At 50.3% G+C, this 13,184-nt stretch overlaps 1 protein-coding gene across 5 annotated transcripts in view; it reads right to left on the bottom strand.

Moving 5' to 3' along the window:
* Grik5 (glutamate ionotropic receptor kainate type subunit 5) overlaps positions 1 to 13,184 on the bottom strand; it is a 62,312-nt gene that overhangs the window by 8,897 nt on the left and 40,231 nt on the right. For 4 of the 5 annotated variants that reach the window (XM_087907870.1, XM_087907865.1, XM_087907859.1 and 1 more), the window contains 3 exons: positions 6,189 to 6,305; positions 5,917 to 6,026; positions 5,390 to 5,563 (listed from right to left, as the gene is read on the bottom strand). In XM_087907870.1, coding sequence (XP_087763996.1) covers positions 5,390 to 5,563; positions 5,917 to 6,026; positions 6,189 to 6,305 — 401 coding nt within the window. The remainder of the gene's footprint in view (positions 1 to 5,389; positions 5,564 to 5,916; positions 6,027 to 6,188; positions 6,306 to 13,184) is intronic. The other variant, XM_087907860.1, reaches the window with a different exon arrangement.

Here is a 13,184-nt window from a genome sequence, read left to right as displayed (position 1 = left end):
CCCACCTCATGGGCCAATGTGAGCCACTACCAAGAAATGACCCGGTGGCTGCCCGGCACACATCAGGTGCCAGGCTGGCCCTTGAGACCGCAACATGATGGACGGGTGGAGGCAACGGGCACAGGGGTTAAGGACCGGCTGCCCACTGAGCTATTTGGACAAGGTAAATTTGGGGTTAGCTGTTAGTACCCAAGAGAATCAGCCCAAGACGGCTGGATCCATGAAGAGGCTCAGACGAGGAGTCTGGAAGTGAGCAGCCCTAGCCCAGTGCATTCATGAGTGGCCTGCAGCGGAGACATGCATCTAGAGGATGTTTCGTGTTGGGTCAAGTGTGGGGCACTTTGTTAGTTGTCCTGTTTTCTGCCAGTGGGCGGGCTGACAATGCAAGGCCTGGTCTGAACAACACAGAAAATTGAGGGCACGGCTCCCAAAGCCTGGCTCCTCCACGCAGGGAAACATGTATTTCTTACGCGGTCACAGTATGAATTGAAATCTCCAGAGCGCAGCTCTCACTCAGCTGAGAGTGAGATTGAGGGCTGGACGCTGTTGTGTGGGGGAACTGCTGAAAAAATGTCCACCATTTAGGACAGCGATTCCACTGGCACTTGAGTCACCAAGTCCAGAGGCTTGGGCCAGCTGCACCAGGTCCCAGTGATTCATACCAGCACCAGCACGTTCCTTTGCCAAATATTTCCGAGTGTCAACCACTGAGTGTCGACAACGTTGCAATCAATGACCTTACTTCTCGGCATCCCGAACTGACTCATTATAAATAGATGTCACCTGGTTTGTTTCTGTCCTCTCTCATATTCATGCACAAGCATTTGCTTATTGCTCTTATGTTATCCAATTACAGATTACATCACCTAGCCGGGCATGGCGGTGTGTACCTTTAACCCCAGCACTTGAGAGGCAGAGACAGGTGGATTTCTGTGAGTTTGCAGCCAGCCTGGTCTACATAGTGAGTTCCAGTACAGTCAAGGCTACATGGTGAGACTCTTTCTCAAAAAACAAACAAACAATACATCTAACCACCTTTTTTTTTCTCATTACAACTAGAGCATTGTACTGAAAGCTTTAAAAAAAAATCTTGTGTGTCAGTGCATGTGAATACAGTGCCACTGGAGGCCAGAAGGGGGCATTGGATCCCCTTGGAGCTGCAGTTACAGGCAGTAGTGAGCCTACTAACTTGGGTGCTGGGAACTGAACTTGGGTCCCCTGCAAGAGCAGTACACGCTTTCTTAATCACTGAGCCATCTCACCAGCCCTAAAAAATTGAATATCACCTCAGGATGAAAAAGCATTAAAATAATATTAGTTATGAAAAGAGAGTCTGCAAACACTGCTGGTGCCAGTGGATTCACGGCAGGGTGGGGAGAAGGCAGTGGGCAATGTGAAGCTGAAGCTGAGGACTGAAGTGCCAGCGGATGCTAGAAGGGGGCAGTAGCAGCGGGCACACATGCTGTCTGAGCTAAGGCGGTGACTGGACATATGGCTACAATGGTCACATGTGAAGTGAGGGTTGAGGGGAAGGGGAGAAGCCTTGCTGCTAGCTGGATCAGGCTGAGGGGCTTCTTGACAGGAGGGTGTGGAGACGATAGCTGAGGAGGTAACCCAGAGACCTTTCTGGACACTGAGGTGTGAAGGTAGGCAGGGCTCAGACAGTAAGGAGAGAGAGGTTAGGGGATTATCCACTTCCCAAAGAGTGACCAAGGGAGAGCCCCCTTGTGGTAAAGGACAGCATCTGGGCATGCTGATTGCTGAGGTTGCAGGTATGGCTACAGGAGACTGTGGGCTGAGTGAACACTGCCCAGGAGGCACATTCTGACCAGGGCCCACGACATCCCCTAGGAAGACAGCATGGATGCCCTACAGTCCTCCTGCAGGATGGTGGTCACTGTCACTGAGTCACAGGAGGGGACAAACCAGGCTGCTGAATGGGTAGAATGTGTGAGAGGGCGAGGGGTGTGGGAAAGCACAAGGCCGAGCAAACAGCTGCAGGGAGCATGAATGGCTTCGGGGTGGCCAGAACGGGAGAAGGTAGGGAATGGCTGGTTAGACAGCACGGTCCTCAAACAGCAGGTCCAGGCTGAGGAGGAAGAAGTTGGGCTCACAGAGTGGAGACCACTGACTCACATCTGCCCCTCAACCCCTGGAAAACATCGACCTTTCAGTGCATGGATTTTGGAGATGATATTAAGGGCTAAGACGAGGAAATGATCCTAGACCATGCAGACAGGCCTGGTGAACACAAGTGTGTGGATGTGGAAGCAAGTCAGAGGTAAGTCTAGTGGAAAAGCAGTGTAATTTCGGGTTCTTCCAAGGTTGAGGCAGAAGGGCTGAAAGCTCAAGGAAAGCTGGGGAGAGTGAATTCAAGACAAGCATAAGCAACTTGGTGAGAACTTGTCTCAAAATACAAGAACAAAAACTTGACTAGTGCTATGGCTCAGTGGTAAAGCCCCTGCCTAGAATCACTCAGTGAGGGGCTGGGGTGTGGCTCAGTGGTAGAGACCCTGCCTAGAATCACTCAGTGAGGGGCTGGGGTGTGGTTCATCGGGAGAGCCCCTGCCTAGCATCCCCCAGGGAGGGTAAGCAGCACTCCTGCTCAGCAGGCACAAACCCCTAGGTTCAATATCTAGCTTTGTAAAAATAAATAACAAGTAAGAGAGAGATTTGATGAAGTTATGCTATTTTTGTTTGTTTGTTTGAAGAACTAGGCCATAGGTCAGAGAATACAGGAGGCCTGTAAAAGCTGGAAAAGATGACTCTTAGCCCTGTGAGATCTATGGCATGGACCACATGGTGACCACTGCTGCTTGACAAAGTTCCAGCATTTCAACACTGCAGACCACCCTTCTCCAGAACCTTTTAACTTCCACTTTGGGAAATTTGTGTGGGGCTTTGGTAAAGGATGAAAATGTGTACAATGGTAGCCTCTCTAAACAAAGCAACTCTTTGGAAAAAAATCCCCACCACTGACCGAGTAACCAGGAATCCTACTGAGCCCTCCTAATGACACCAAGAACAGGAACGTTAGATTTACTATACACGCCTGACCTCAAGGATGAAATGCCTACAGTTCAGATCCAGAGCCTGAGGCCATTAAGGGCAAGAGTTCAGCTAATGAGTGTGGAGGAATAAGAATGGTACCGTATAATGGAAAAAGAGTAAGACATCAGGACCGTCTCCTTTGGGAGCAGTAAGAGGGAAACAGGTCCATATAGTAAGACTAAGAAACTGTATTCAGTATAGGGTCTGCTCCCCAGAAGAAGTCCTTTTCCCAAAGTCAGGCATTTGGATAAGGGTCTCCATTCATCCAGGGGATTGAGGAAATGTCCTGCTCGCTAACAGTCCTTCTTGTCTCTAGCAAGGAACTTGCAGCCCTTTCATTAACCTGACGGGTGCCTATTACCATGGTCAAGGCTAAATTCCTCAACCCTGGATCTCAAAACACACCCCAGTTCACAGCCCCTTGTCTCCCGCTTAATCCTTTGTGCAACTACAGAGAATAAAAGGAGTATTCTCTTTTCAATTAAATGCTGCTGGCAATGAACCTGATTCACCCCATCCCCAGTGACTCTACACATCCTTTTCAGGACCTGAACCACAGTCAAAGCAGGTTTCTGACAGACCTGCTTTGGGTTTCTGACCTCCAGAACCTAAGACAGTACATTTGTGTCATTTTTTTTAAATAACTGATTTATTTTAATGTGCACTGGTGTGAGGGTGTCAAATCCCCTGGAACTTGAGTTACAGACAGTTTTAAGCTGCTATGTGGGTGCTGGGAATTGAACCTGGCTCCTCTGGAAGAACTGTCAGTGCTCTTAACCACTGAGCCGTCTCTCCAGCCCCATTTGTTTCATCTTAAAGCACTACATTGGTGGTGACCTTTGTAGCAGACATAGAAATGAACACAGAGGTACTGTCTGGATTTCTGTTTTTCCAGTGCTGGGTATTAAACTCAGGGCCTTGAGCACACTAGGCAAGTGTACACAGAGCTATATTCCTAGGCCCCACCCCTCCTCTTTTTAAGACAAGGTTTCCTGTAGCTGAGGCTTTTCTCAAACTCAGTACAGCCAAGGATGCACTTGAAGGATCCTCCTGCCTGTACCTCCCAGTGCAGAGAACACAGGTGTCTACCACCAGGTCCCGTTTACGCACTGATGGGAACTGAAGCCAGATTTTCACGCAGGCTAAGGAGGCACTTCACCACCAATTGAGCTATATCCTTCCATGCCTTGGCCGCTTGGTTGTTTACTGTTATATTTGTGTGTGTGTGTGTGTGTGTGTGTGTGTGTGTGTGTGTGTGTGTGTGTGATGTGCACACCACAGTGTGTACGTGGAGGGCAGGAGAACTCTGTAGTTTATTCTCTCCATCTTTCTGTGGGCTCTGAGACTGAACTCAGGCTGACAGACTCACAGCACAAGCATCTGTACCCACTGGGCCATCTCTTTGGCCTTCTAGTTAAATTAGCGAGCTGTAAGTTCAGCGCGGGACCCTGTTTCTAATAATAAAGTGGAGAGCAATAGAGACGAAGAAGGTCAGTGTCAATCTCTGGCCTCTGCACACTCTTGCACACATATGCATACACAACTACATGTATGCATATATTCCCACACACATCCACCACATCCACCATACATGCCAAAATACAACAAAAAATCCAAACCAACAAAAAGAAACTCATGACTGCATCTATAGATACACATACTTGTGCATACACATGAATACATACACAAAATAAATAGGTAAATAAACAAATATTTTTTAAAAATGCAGGCCAGGCTTGAGCTGTAGCTAACATGGACTTCTGGGCGCATGTCCCAGGTAAATGAATCTTATCCAGGACACTGGATCCCCACTCTAAATCTCTGTAACAACCAGGGCAATGTCACAGACAGCAATAGCAACGCCCCTCTGGTTATGTCAGCACAGGCGACTCACTGACGCCTGAGCCATGGGCCCTTCCCTTTCCTCACATGCTTAGGATGAACTTGGTCTCGTATACATGCTAGCCAAATTCTCTACCACTAAGCCATGGCCCCAATCCTTGGTATTTTTGGACACAGTCTCTTATTAGTAGCCCACGGTGACCTTGAACTTGATATTAAGGTCAGGCTACTCTCAAACTCACAATTCTTCTCTTCCAGCCATCTTCAAATGCTTATAAATGTGACAGACCTTTCTGTCTAATTTTTCAGATGAGGGAGACTGAGGCAAAGAGAGGGGACATCTCCTACCCAAGGCCATAGAAACGGTGGGCAACTTTGTTGAGGTTGGGCTCTTCACTGCATAGCATGGAGGGCACCAGGAACTCGCTGGGGAGTAGAGCAGCCTCTCTATCCCTGAATGGAAGCCTCCCAGCCCTGAGAGTACAATGGGACTCACCAGACTCCGCTGACACAGCGCGTGGACAGCGCCCGGGGCATGATCTCTGAGCCTTGTTGCATGAAGCCACCCACAGGGAACCAGAGGCTGTTGCCCAGCGTGTACTGGTTCTCCAGAATATGGGGACGCGCCCGAAGGCATGGGTGAGGATTGTACCACTCGTAAGGGCTCAGCCTGTGGAGAGAGGTGGGTGAGGCAGAAGTGCAGAAAAGAGACGGGAAGAGGCGGGGTGGGGAGGGGGGAGTGATGGACACATGCAGAAAAGGAGGAGGGCAGATAGCAGAGATGCTAACACATCACAGAAGTAGACTTTGCAGTGGAGGCAAGAGGAGAGAAGCAGAGAGAAAATGAAGGAAAGAGGTCTGCCAAAGTCCAAGTCAAACTTTCGAGGGGGAGGAGAGAGACAGGGCAAGAAAGACAGGAAGGCAGGCATAGGGCACCCGTGGCAGCGACAGAGAGACAGTGCGGGTGGTATGGACTCCGGCCTCTCTCCCCATCCCCTCTCCAGTAGCAGGTGGTCCACTCACCTGGCAGCCAGGAAAAGGACACAGCTGACAGCAAGGTAGGCAAGAAGCATGAAGAGCCACACAGCAGGGGAGAAGGGGTCCAGGAAGGAGAAATAGCCAGGCTTGCGGCCCTAGGGCATGGAAAGAACAGTGAGAGCAGCTACCCCTGCCACAAGCTGTGTGCTCAGGCCCTGCACCCTCCAGAAACTCCCAAGTCCGACCAGCCCGTCAACCCCAGGTCCACTTAAGCCCATCTCTAGTCACCCTCCCCACCCCCAGTCCCGGAAATGTACCATGTGCACTCTGTAGAGGATGCTGATCCCCAGGGTCATGAAGGGCTTGGAGAAGTCAATGACTTTCTCCCGCTCCGCGGTGATGGTGAAGGCTGCCACAGCCAAGTCTGCCTTCTGCTGGAGGGGAAGCAGGTGGGGCGGAGGGAGGGAGGCACGAGACAGAGGTGGGCAGTTAGGGACACTAGAGATACCTCCGAGAGAGTTAGATCTGAGACAGTCCCCCTGGCCTGCTGGCTAACACTACTATGGTCAGGTCCATTGCAGCAGCCCTGCTTTTGTTTTGTCATGAGAAAGTCCCATTTTGCTCAGGCTAACCTTGAACTCATTATATAGTCAAGGCTATATTCCTCCCTAAGCCTCCTGAATACTAGCATTACAGGCTTCACCTCCTGTAGTGAATGTTGTTAGCATTCAGGCTGACAGCCTTATTGCTATTATTATTACTTGTTTTTTTCTTCTCTCTCTCTCTTTCTCTCTCTCTCTCGACTGGGTACCTTTAGCTTTGAAGCCTGTCCTAGAACTCACTTTGTAGGCCAGACTGGCTTCGAACTCACAGAGATCCGCCTGCCTCTGCCTCCCGAGTGCTGAGATTAAAGGCGTGTGCCACCACTGCTCAGCTAACAGCCTTGTTTTTAAAGCCCACCACTTGCTGCTGTCATCCTGCATCCTCAGGAGAAAGCAGGAGATTAGTGTCCAAGCCACTGGGTCTCTGGCTTGTGCTGGGACCTTGGTTTCAATAGATGGTGATTATTAATTGCTTACCAGAATGGATAAAAGTGTTCTGCTTTATTTTTGGTGGTGTCAATGTGCGTACACATGTTTATGTGTGTGGACGGGGATGTGTTATATGCAAATGTGAAAGTCAGAAGTTCAGGTTGGGTGTCTTCCTTGCCTGCTCTCTATTTTTTTTTTTTTTCTCGAGACAGGGTTTCTCTATGTGGCCCTGGCCGTCCTGGAACTTACTCTGTAGACCAGGCTGACCTCGAACTCACAGAGATCTGCCTACCTCTGCCTCCCGAGTACTGGAATTAAAGGGGTGTGCCACCACCTCCTGGCTCCACTTCACTTTCCGAGGCAAGGTCTCTCACTGAATCTGGAGCTCGATGGTTCAGCTACACAGCCTATTGATCAAGAGCCATGAATCATCCAGTCTCTTCTTCCCGGGCACTGCTGCTGTTTCTGGCTTTATAAGTGTGCTGGGGGTCTGAACTCAGGTCCTCACACTTGTGTGGAGAGGACTCTACCCACCGGGCCATCTCCTTACTCCCTGGACAGGACTTCCTCCTGATCCTCTCTGTCTCGCCCAAAGCTCTCCGGGGCATGGCTAGTTCCATTTACAGATGGGGGAATCTCAGACAAGGGAGCAGCTGGAACGATGCAGTCGTGTGTAACCACAAATCTCCTCCTCCAGCAGGCACCGGTGATCTAGACAAGTGTCTGAAGGACACACAGGGCTAGGGTACAGCTCAGCCGCAATGATCTTGGGGAAGACTGCATACTTCTGGTGGGGAGGAGTGCTGTGGGATCGGCCCGAAGTGGTAAAGTGTGGGACAGACAGAAGGGTGTAGGCTGGGCTGTTCTGACCTGCAGGAAACACCTTTCTGAACTCAGTGATCCCACAGGATCATGTCACTTTGGGAATGACAGCCAGCTGTTAGCTGAGGGCTGACACAAAGCAGGGAAGAGTCTGCATCTCAGACGTGGGCATGCTCACATGTACTGCATCTCACACGCGGGCATGGTCATACATACTGCACCCCACATGCAGGCATGCTCACACGTACTGCATCTCACACGCGGGCATGCTCACACGTGCTACACCTCACACGCAGGCATGCTCACACGTGCTGTACCTCACAAATGGCCTTTTTCACACGTACTGCATCTCACACGTGGGCATGCTCACACGTGCTACACCTCACACACGGGCATTTTCACATGTACTGCATCTCCCACGCGGGCATGCTCACATGTACTACATCTCACACGCGGGATGCTCACACATACTGCCTCACACACACTGTCCAGTCATTTCTACAGCACAGTGGGCTTCGTGCACTATGACTATGCACACGTGCTGAGACGCTGGCCAACAGTGACACACACATGGGCTCATGGGGCCATGACAGACACATGTAACAGGGGCACACAGTGACATCTCTCAGGTGCCCGGCAAGTGCCATGTGGCAGTCGACACTCACAGTTGAGCAACAGAACAGGTAGAGTGGGTCCGGGGAAAGTAGAGCATTGCTTCTGCCCCATCCCATGACTGTAGGGTCAAGCAGGGGGTTCATGTGTCTAGACCTTGGTCTACCGTTCTGCAAAGGAGGGTTTGGTCATTGGGACACAGCTGTGCTCTTCCCCACACTTCAATTCTGTATCCAGCCAGAAGATTCCCAAACCCAAATCTGGGAAGGGAGCTTGTCCTGGGGGCTGAAGCTGAGAACACAAGAGGCATAGCAGTCCAGGCAGAAAGAAAGTGGGCAGTAGCAGGGAGGGTGCGTCCCTAGGAAGGCTGGGACTGGGAAGACGGGATTCAGGGCCCTAGAGAGTATATCAAGAAGGGAGGACACAAGCCAGGATCGGAGCCCATGGTGTGATGACCCATGAGCCAGATCATGACCTCCATAACTGAGAGTGGCCCTAAACCCAAGAGAGATCAGGGACGTGTAATTTAAGGTCAGAGAAAGATACCATAGGCCCAAAGGACAACTATAAGACAGGCGGATCTCTGTGAGTTCGAGGCCAGCCTGGTCTACACAGTGAATTCCAGGACAATCAGGGCTACACAGAGAAATACTGACTCAAAAACAAAACAAAAAAACAAACAAAAATAAAAGCAAAATTCAACGTCAGCAATGGAGAGGTAGCTCAGCCTGGAAAGTGATTTCCTGGCCAGCATGAGGACCGGGTGAAAACCCTGGAACTGTGTGGAAAAGCTGGGCATGGTGGAATTCATTTGTGACACAGAATCAGGGAGGTGGAGACAGGTGGATGGATCCCTGGGGCTCAGAGGTCAGGCAGAGCAGTGTAGCCGGTGAGTTCAGGCCGGTGAGAGAGCCTGTCTCAATGAGGTGGACAGCATTTCTGAAGATGACGCTCAAGGGTGACACACACAAACAAGACAGGGTGTGGTGATGCCCAACTTTAATCCTAGCATCCAAGAGGTGGGCAAAGGCAGGGACTCTCTCAAGACCAGCCTGGTCTATATAATGAGTTCCAGGCTAGCCAGGGATACACAGTGAGATCCCATTTAAAAAATTAAATAACTTAAAAACCCAAACCAGAAACAAATGAACCTAAGGTCAAGGAAAGAGCAATAGGCCCCAGTGGAATCCAGGGCCAGGGAGAGAGAAGGCAGATCACAAGGACAACTCACTCTTCATGTCTGGAAGAAACCACTCCGAACTGATGATGACCCAGAGCCGAGAGACACAGCGCAGGTTCAACGAGGAATGCAGGGTGAGTGAGGAGTAGCCTGATATAGATGAGGTACAGGAGACAGCTCAGCCCTGAGGCATAACCAGAGGAGGTGTGTGGTGGTGTGCACAGGGATTCCTGGGGGCTGAGTGTGGGAGCGTTCATCCTTTTTTCTAAATTGATCACATGTTCACACGTTCATCCTTTTTTCTAAATTGATCACATGTTCACATGTATGAATAAGGTGAACTGGTATGGGAACCATCAAGACAAACACAGGAATCCTATCGTGTGTGTGTGTGTGTGTGTGTGTGTGTGTGTGTATGCACGTGTGCGTGCGTATGCATCAGTAACAGTCCTTCCAGGGTGGCTCAGGACCCTAGTGCAGACAGGTGGAAACACTGGCCTTTCAGATATAACCCAGGGTTCTATGGTCCTTACGCAAACTGTTTGGGAATCCCCCTTCCTCCCCAGAAAGCCTGTAGGGTTCCTCTTTGCTCTCTGCCCGTCTCTTGTGGCTCAGCAGCCTCTTTGTACATTTGCCTCAGACCCCACACCTGCTGCTTCTTTCTCCTGCTCTGCTTGAGAATCCTCCCAGGTCTGTCCACTCCTCCCCATTTCCTTCATCCAGATCTATGATCTACGTTCCCCAGTGCTTTTCCTGGCAGCCACGCTTGCCCCCCAGCACCCTCCCATCTCTCACAAACTGCACATCCACTCCCCAGATATAAGCTAAAGGGATGTCTTCTGTTCAAAACACATCATGAGGCTGGAGAGATGACTCAGTGGTTAAGAGCGTGGGCTGCTCTTCCAGAGGACCAGGGTTCAATTCCCAGCATCTACATGGCGGTTACAATTGTCTGTAACTCTAGTTCCAGGGCATCTGACACCCTCTTCTGACCTCTGTGGACATCAGGCACCCACGTGGTGCACATATCTACATGCAAGCAAAATACTCACACACATGAAATAAATAAATCTTAAGAACAAACTAATACACATACACAATGGCTTCCCCTATCACTCGGGAAGAGCTATCCTCCTGTCTTGCTGGCACGCCTACATACACGGTCCTCTAACGAGTTTGCTCCAGCCACTGTGGCCTGCTTTTTGCTCTTGAACTCTGTAGACCCATTCCCTACTGCAGGGCCTCCCTGGCTCTTCCTTACCACCAGCAGCTAAAAACCAAGCTCACGATCAAGGAGGAAAAAGACGGGTCTCAGCAACAGCTAACTCCTCAGTATCTAGGAGTCAGGCCTCCTAGAGAACCACCTCACCTCCACCCCAGAGTCCTTTTTTCTCACATTACCGTTGCTGATTTGCATTCTCTTAAGTGTCTGTTTAGCAATGCATTAGGTATGATGGTGCATGCATGCTTTGGATTCACTCAGGAGGCAGAGGCAGGCAGATCTCTGTGAGTACAAGGTCACCCTGGTCTGTAACATGCAGTTCCAGGTCAACCAAGGATCTATAGTGAAATCTGTTTTTTTTTTAGAAGGGAAATGATCCCAGCCATTCCTTTAAAGCCCCCCAGATAGCTCAGACATCCCTTGACTTCAGTAGCTTAAATTACAAAATGTCTGTTCACAGCTGTGCCTCTACTACTAAACTACAGACCTTTCAAAGGTAGGACTATGTCATTTGTCTGTGGCAACTGCACAGAGACCAGGTCAGAGCAGGGGCTGATGTATCTCATGTCCCAGAATCCTTTGCTAAAGCCTGGAACATCACCGCAGTCTCCTGGGTCTTCAAGTTGCCTCCTCTCCTCTGTATCACCTTGGGACCCAGCCCCACATTCCCCCATGTACAATACTCCCCTCCATGGCCACCGTTCTGCAGTTTCTCCAGAACAGCGTGTTTGGTTCCAGAGTAACTCTATGCAGAGGGACCTTCAGACCCACATGTGAGGAAATAGAAGATGGGGAGGGTGGCCATTTTGACCTAGCTGACTCTGGGATTTGGAATCACTTGCCCTCTGATGGGGTTTTTTCGTGCCTGCAGTTCCCACCCTCCAAAGCTGGGGGCATCTGAAGTCACTCCCAAGTCAGACCCTGCTGTGTTTGCAGGGATCTCAACATATGGGTGCTGACCAGCCTTGTTCTAAAGGTTTATTTTTAATTTTGTATGAGCATTTGTCTGTATGTATGTACACCACAGAGACCAGAAGAGGGCACTGGATCCCCGGAACTGGAGTTACAGACAGTTAGGAGTCACCACATCAGTGCTGGGAAATGAACCTGGGTCCTCTGCCCAGAGGTCAGTCCATGCACATCTGTCTCCCTCACCCTGGCTGTAGTCACCACACTCGGCCCTTCTGACTCTGCTCCCAAACACCCGAGGAACGACATCATCCCCTCTGCCACTGACGCCGGCTCCTACTTAGTAAGCTCACTTCTGTTCCCCAGACCACTCGGCTGGCAGCCTAAGGAACCCCAAGCAACAACCATCACACCAGTCCTGCTTAAATGCCACAGTAACACTCACTTTTCATCTACTGGCCAGCATTCTCAGCCGATTTTTAAAGCCCAGAGCATCTCTATCTTCTTCCCTTAAGGCCTACTTCAAAATTCTCCCATGAGGCATTGTTCCACCTGCCTGCCTCACCCTCAACCCCCACATTGTGGTCACCTGCCCATTCTGCTCGTTCATCCATTCATCTACACAACACATCTTTAAGTAAGGAAAAGAAAGGGCAGGGGAGAGGCAGGGTAGTGAAGCACATATGACAAGAGGGCAGGAAGGACTGTGGGAAGTAGGGGGACACAAGGGGAGGACAGACTGACGAGAGGCAAGAGGAGGATCAATAAAAATTAACACTGTAATTTAAAAAACATTATTTTGACTAATTGCAAAAGAAACTGATGGCAGGAGGGTCACCTGAATGCCCCAAAGCCAATAGAAGCCCTCGTGACTGTCCCTCTGATTCGTCCAATCCCACATTCTAGGAGCTTACAACCCCCGTTATTTCTCCAAATGTTCCACTAGAATCCACCAGTAGGGGGCGCTTGAGGAAGGCTTCGAGGATGCGGGAAAAGGGACGCTTGCTCTGCCAGGTTCCACCCACTAGGGGGCACTAGGGGAAGGTTGCAGGTTGTAGGATGGAGGATTTGCTCCAGCCTGCCTCCAGATCTCCCTTCCTAGCTTGGACAGCTGTGGTTTCTTCACCCTTTCACTACAGCATCTGCAGAGCTGGCTTCTCCCGGAGCCGGCCTGCAGGGGGCCGAGTTGCAGCTTTCTTTGAGCTTCTAAATAGCTCTAGCTTTCCCTTTTGCTGCCAGAACTAGGGATGTGTCCCACCTTCTATACTGCACAGGAAAGCAAGGGTGCCTTTGCAGACCAAGCTTAGCTGGAACATGGCTCCTTTGTTTACATATTGTCCAACTGCATTTCCGTTTGACAGAAAGGCTGAGTGCTTATGACCAAATGGCCTGAAAGTCAAAAATATTTCCTGTGTGGCTTTTAACTGGGAAGTCTCTCACTCCTGACTTGGAGGTCTCTTATTCTCTCACTTAGCAAGTCAACGACTTGGTGAGGATCTGACTGAGGCATAAATGACCCCCAGGTCCCAAAGGAGGC

Source organism: Myodes glareolus, chromosome 1 (assembly GCF_982192425.1).
Source record: "Myodes glareolus chromosome 1, mMyoGla1.1, whole genome shotgun sequence".
NCBI classification, from domain to species: domain Eukaryota; kingdom Metazoa; phylum Chordata; class Mammalia; order Rodentia; family Cricetidae; genus Myodes; species Myodes glareolus.
This window is presented reverse-complemented; position numbering and strand designations above follow the sequence as displayed.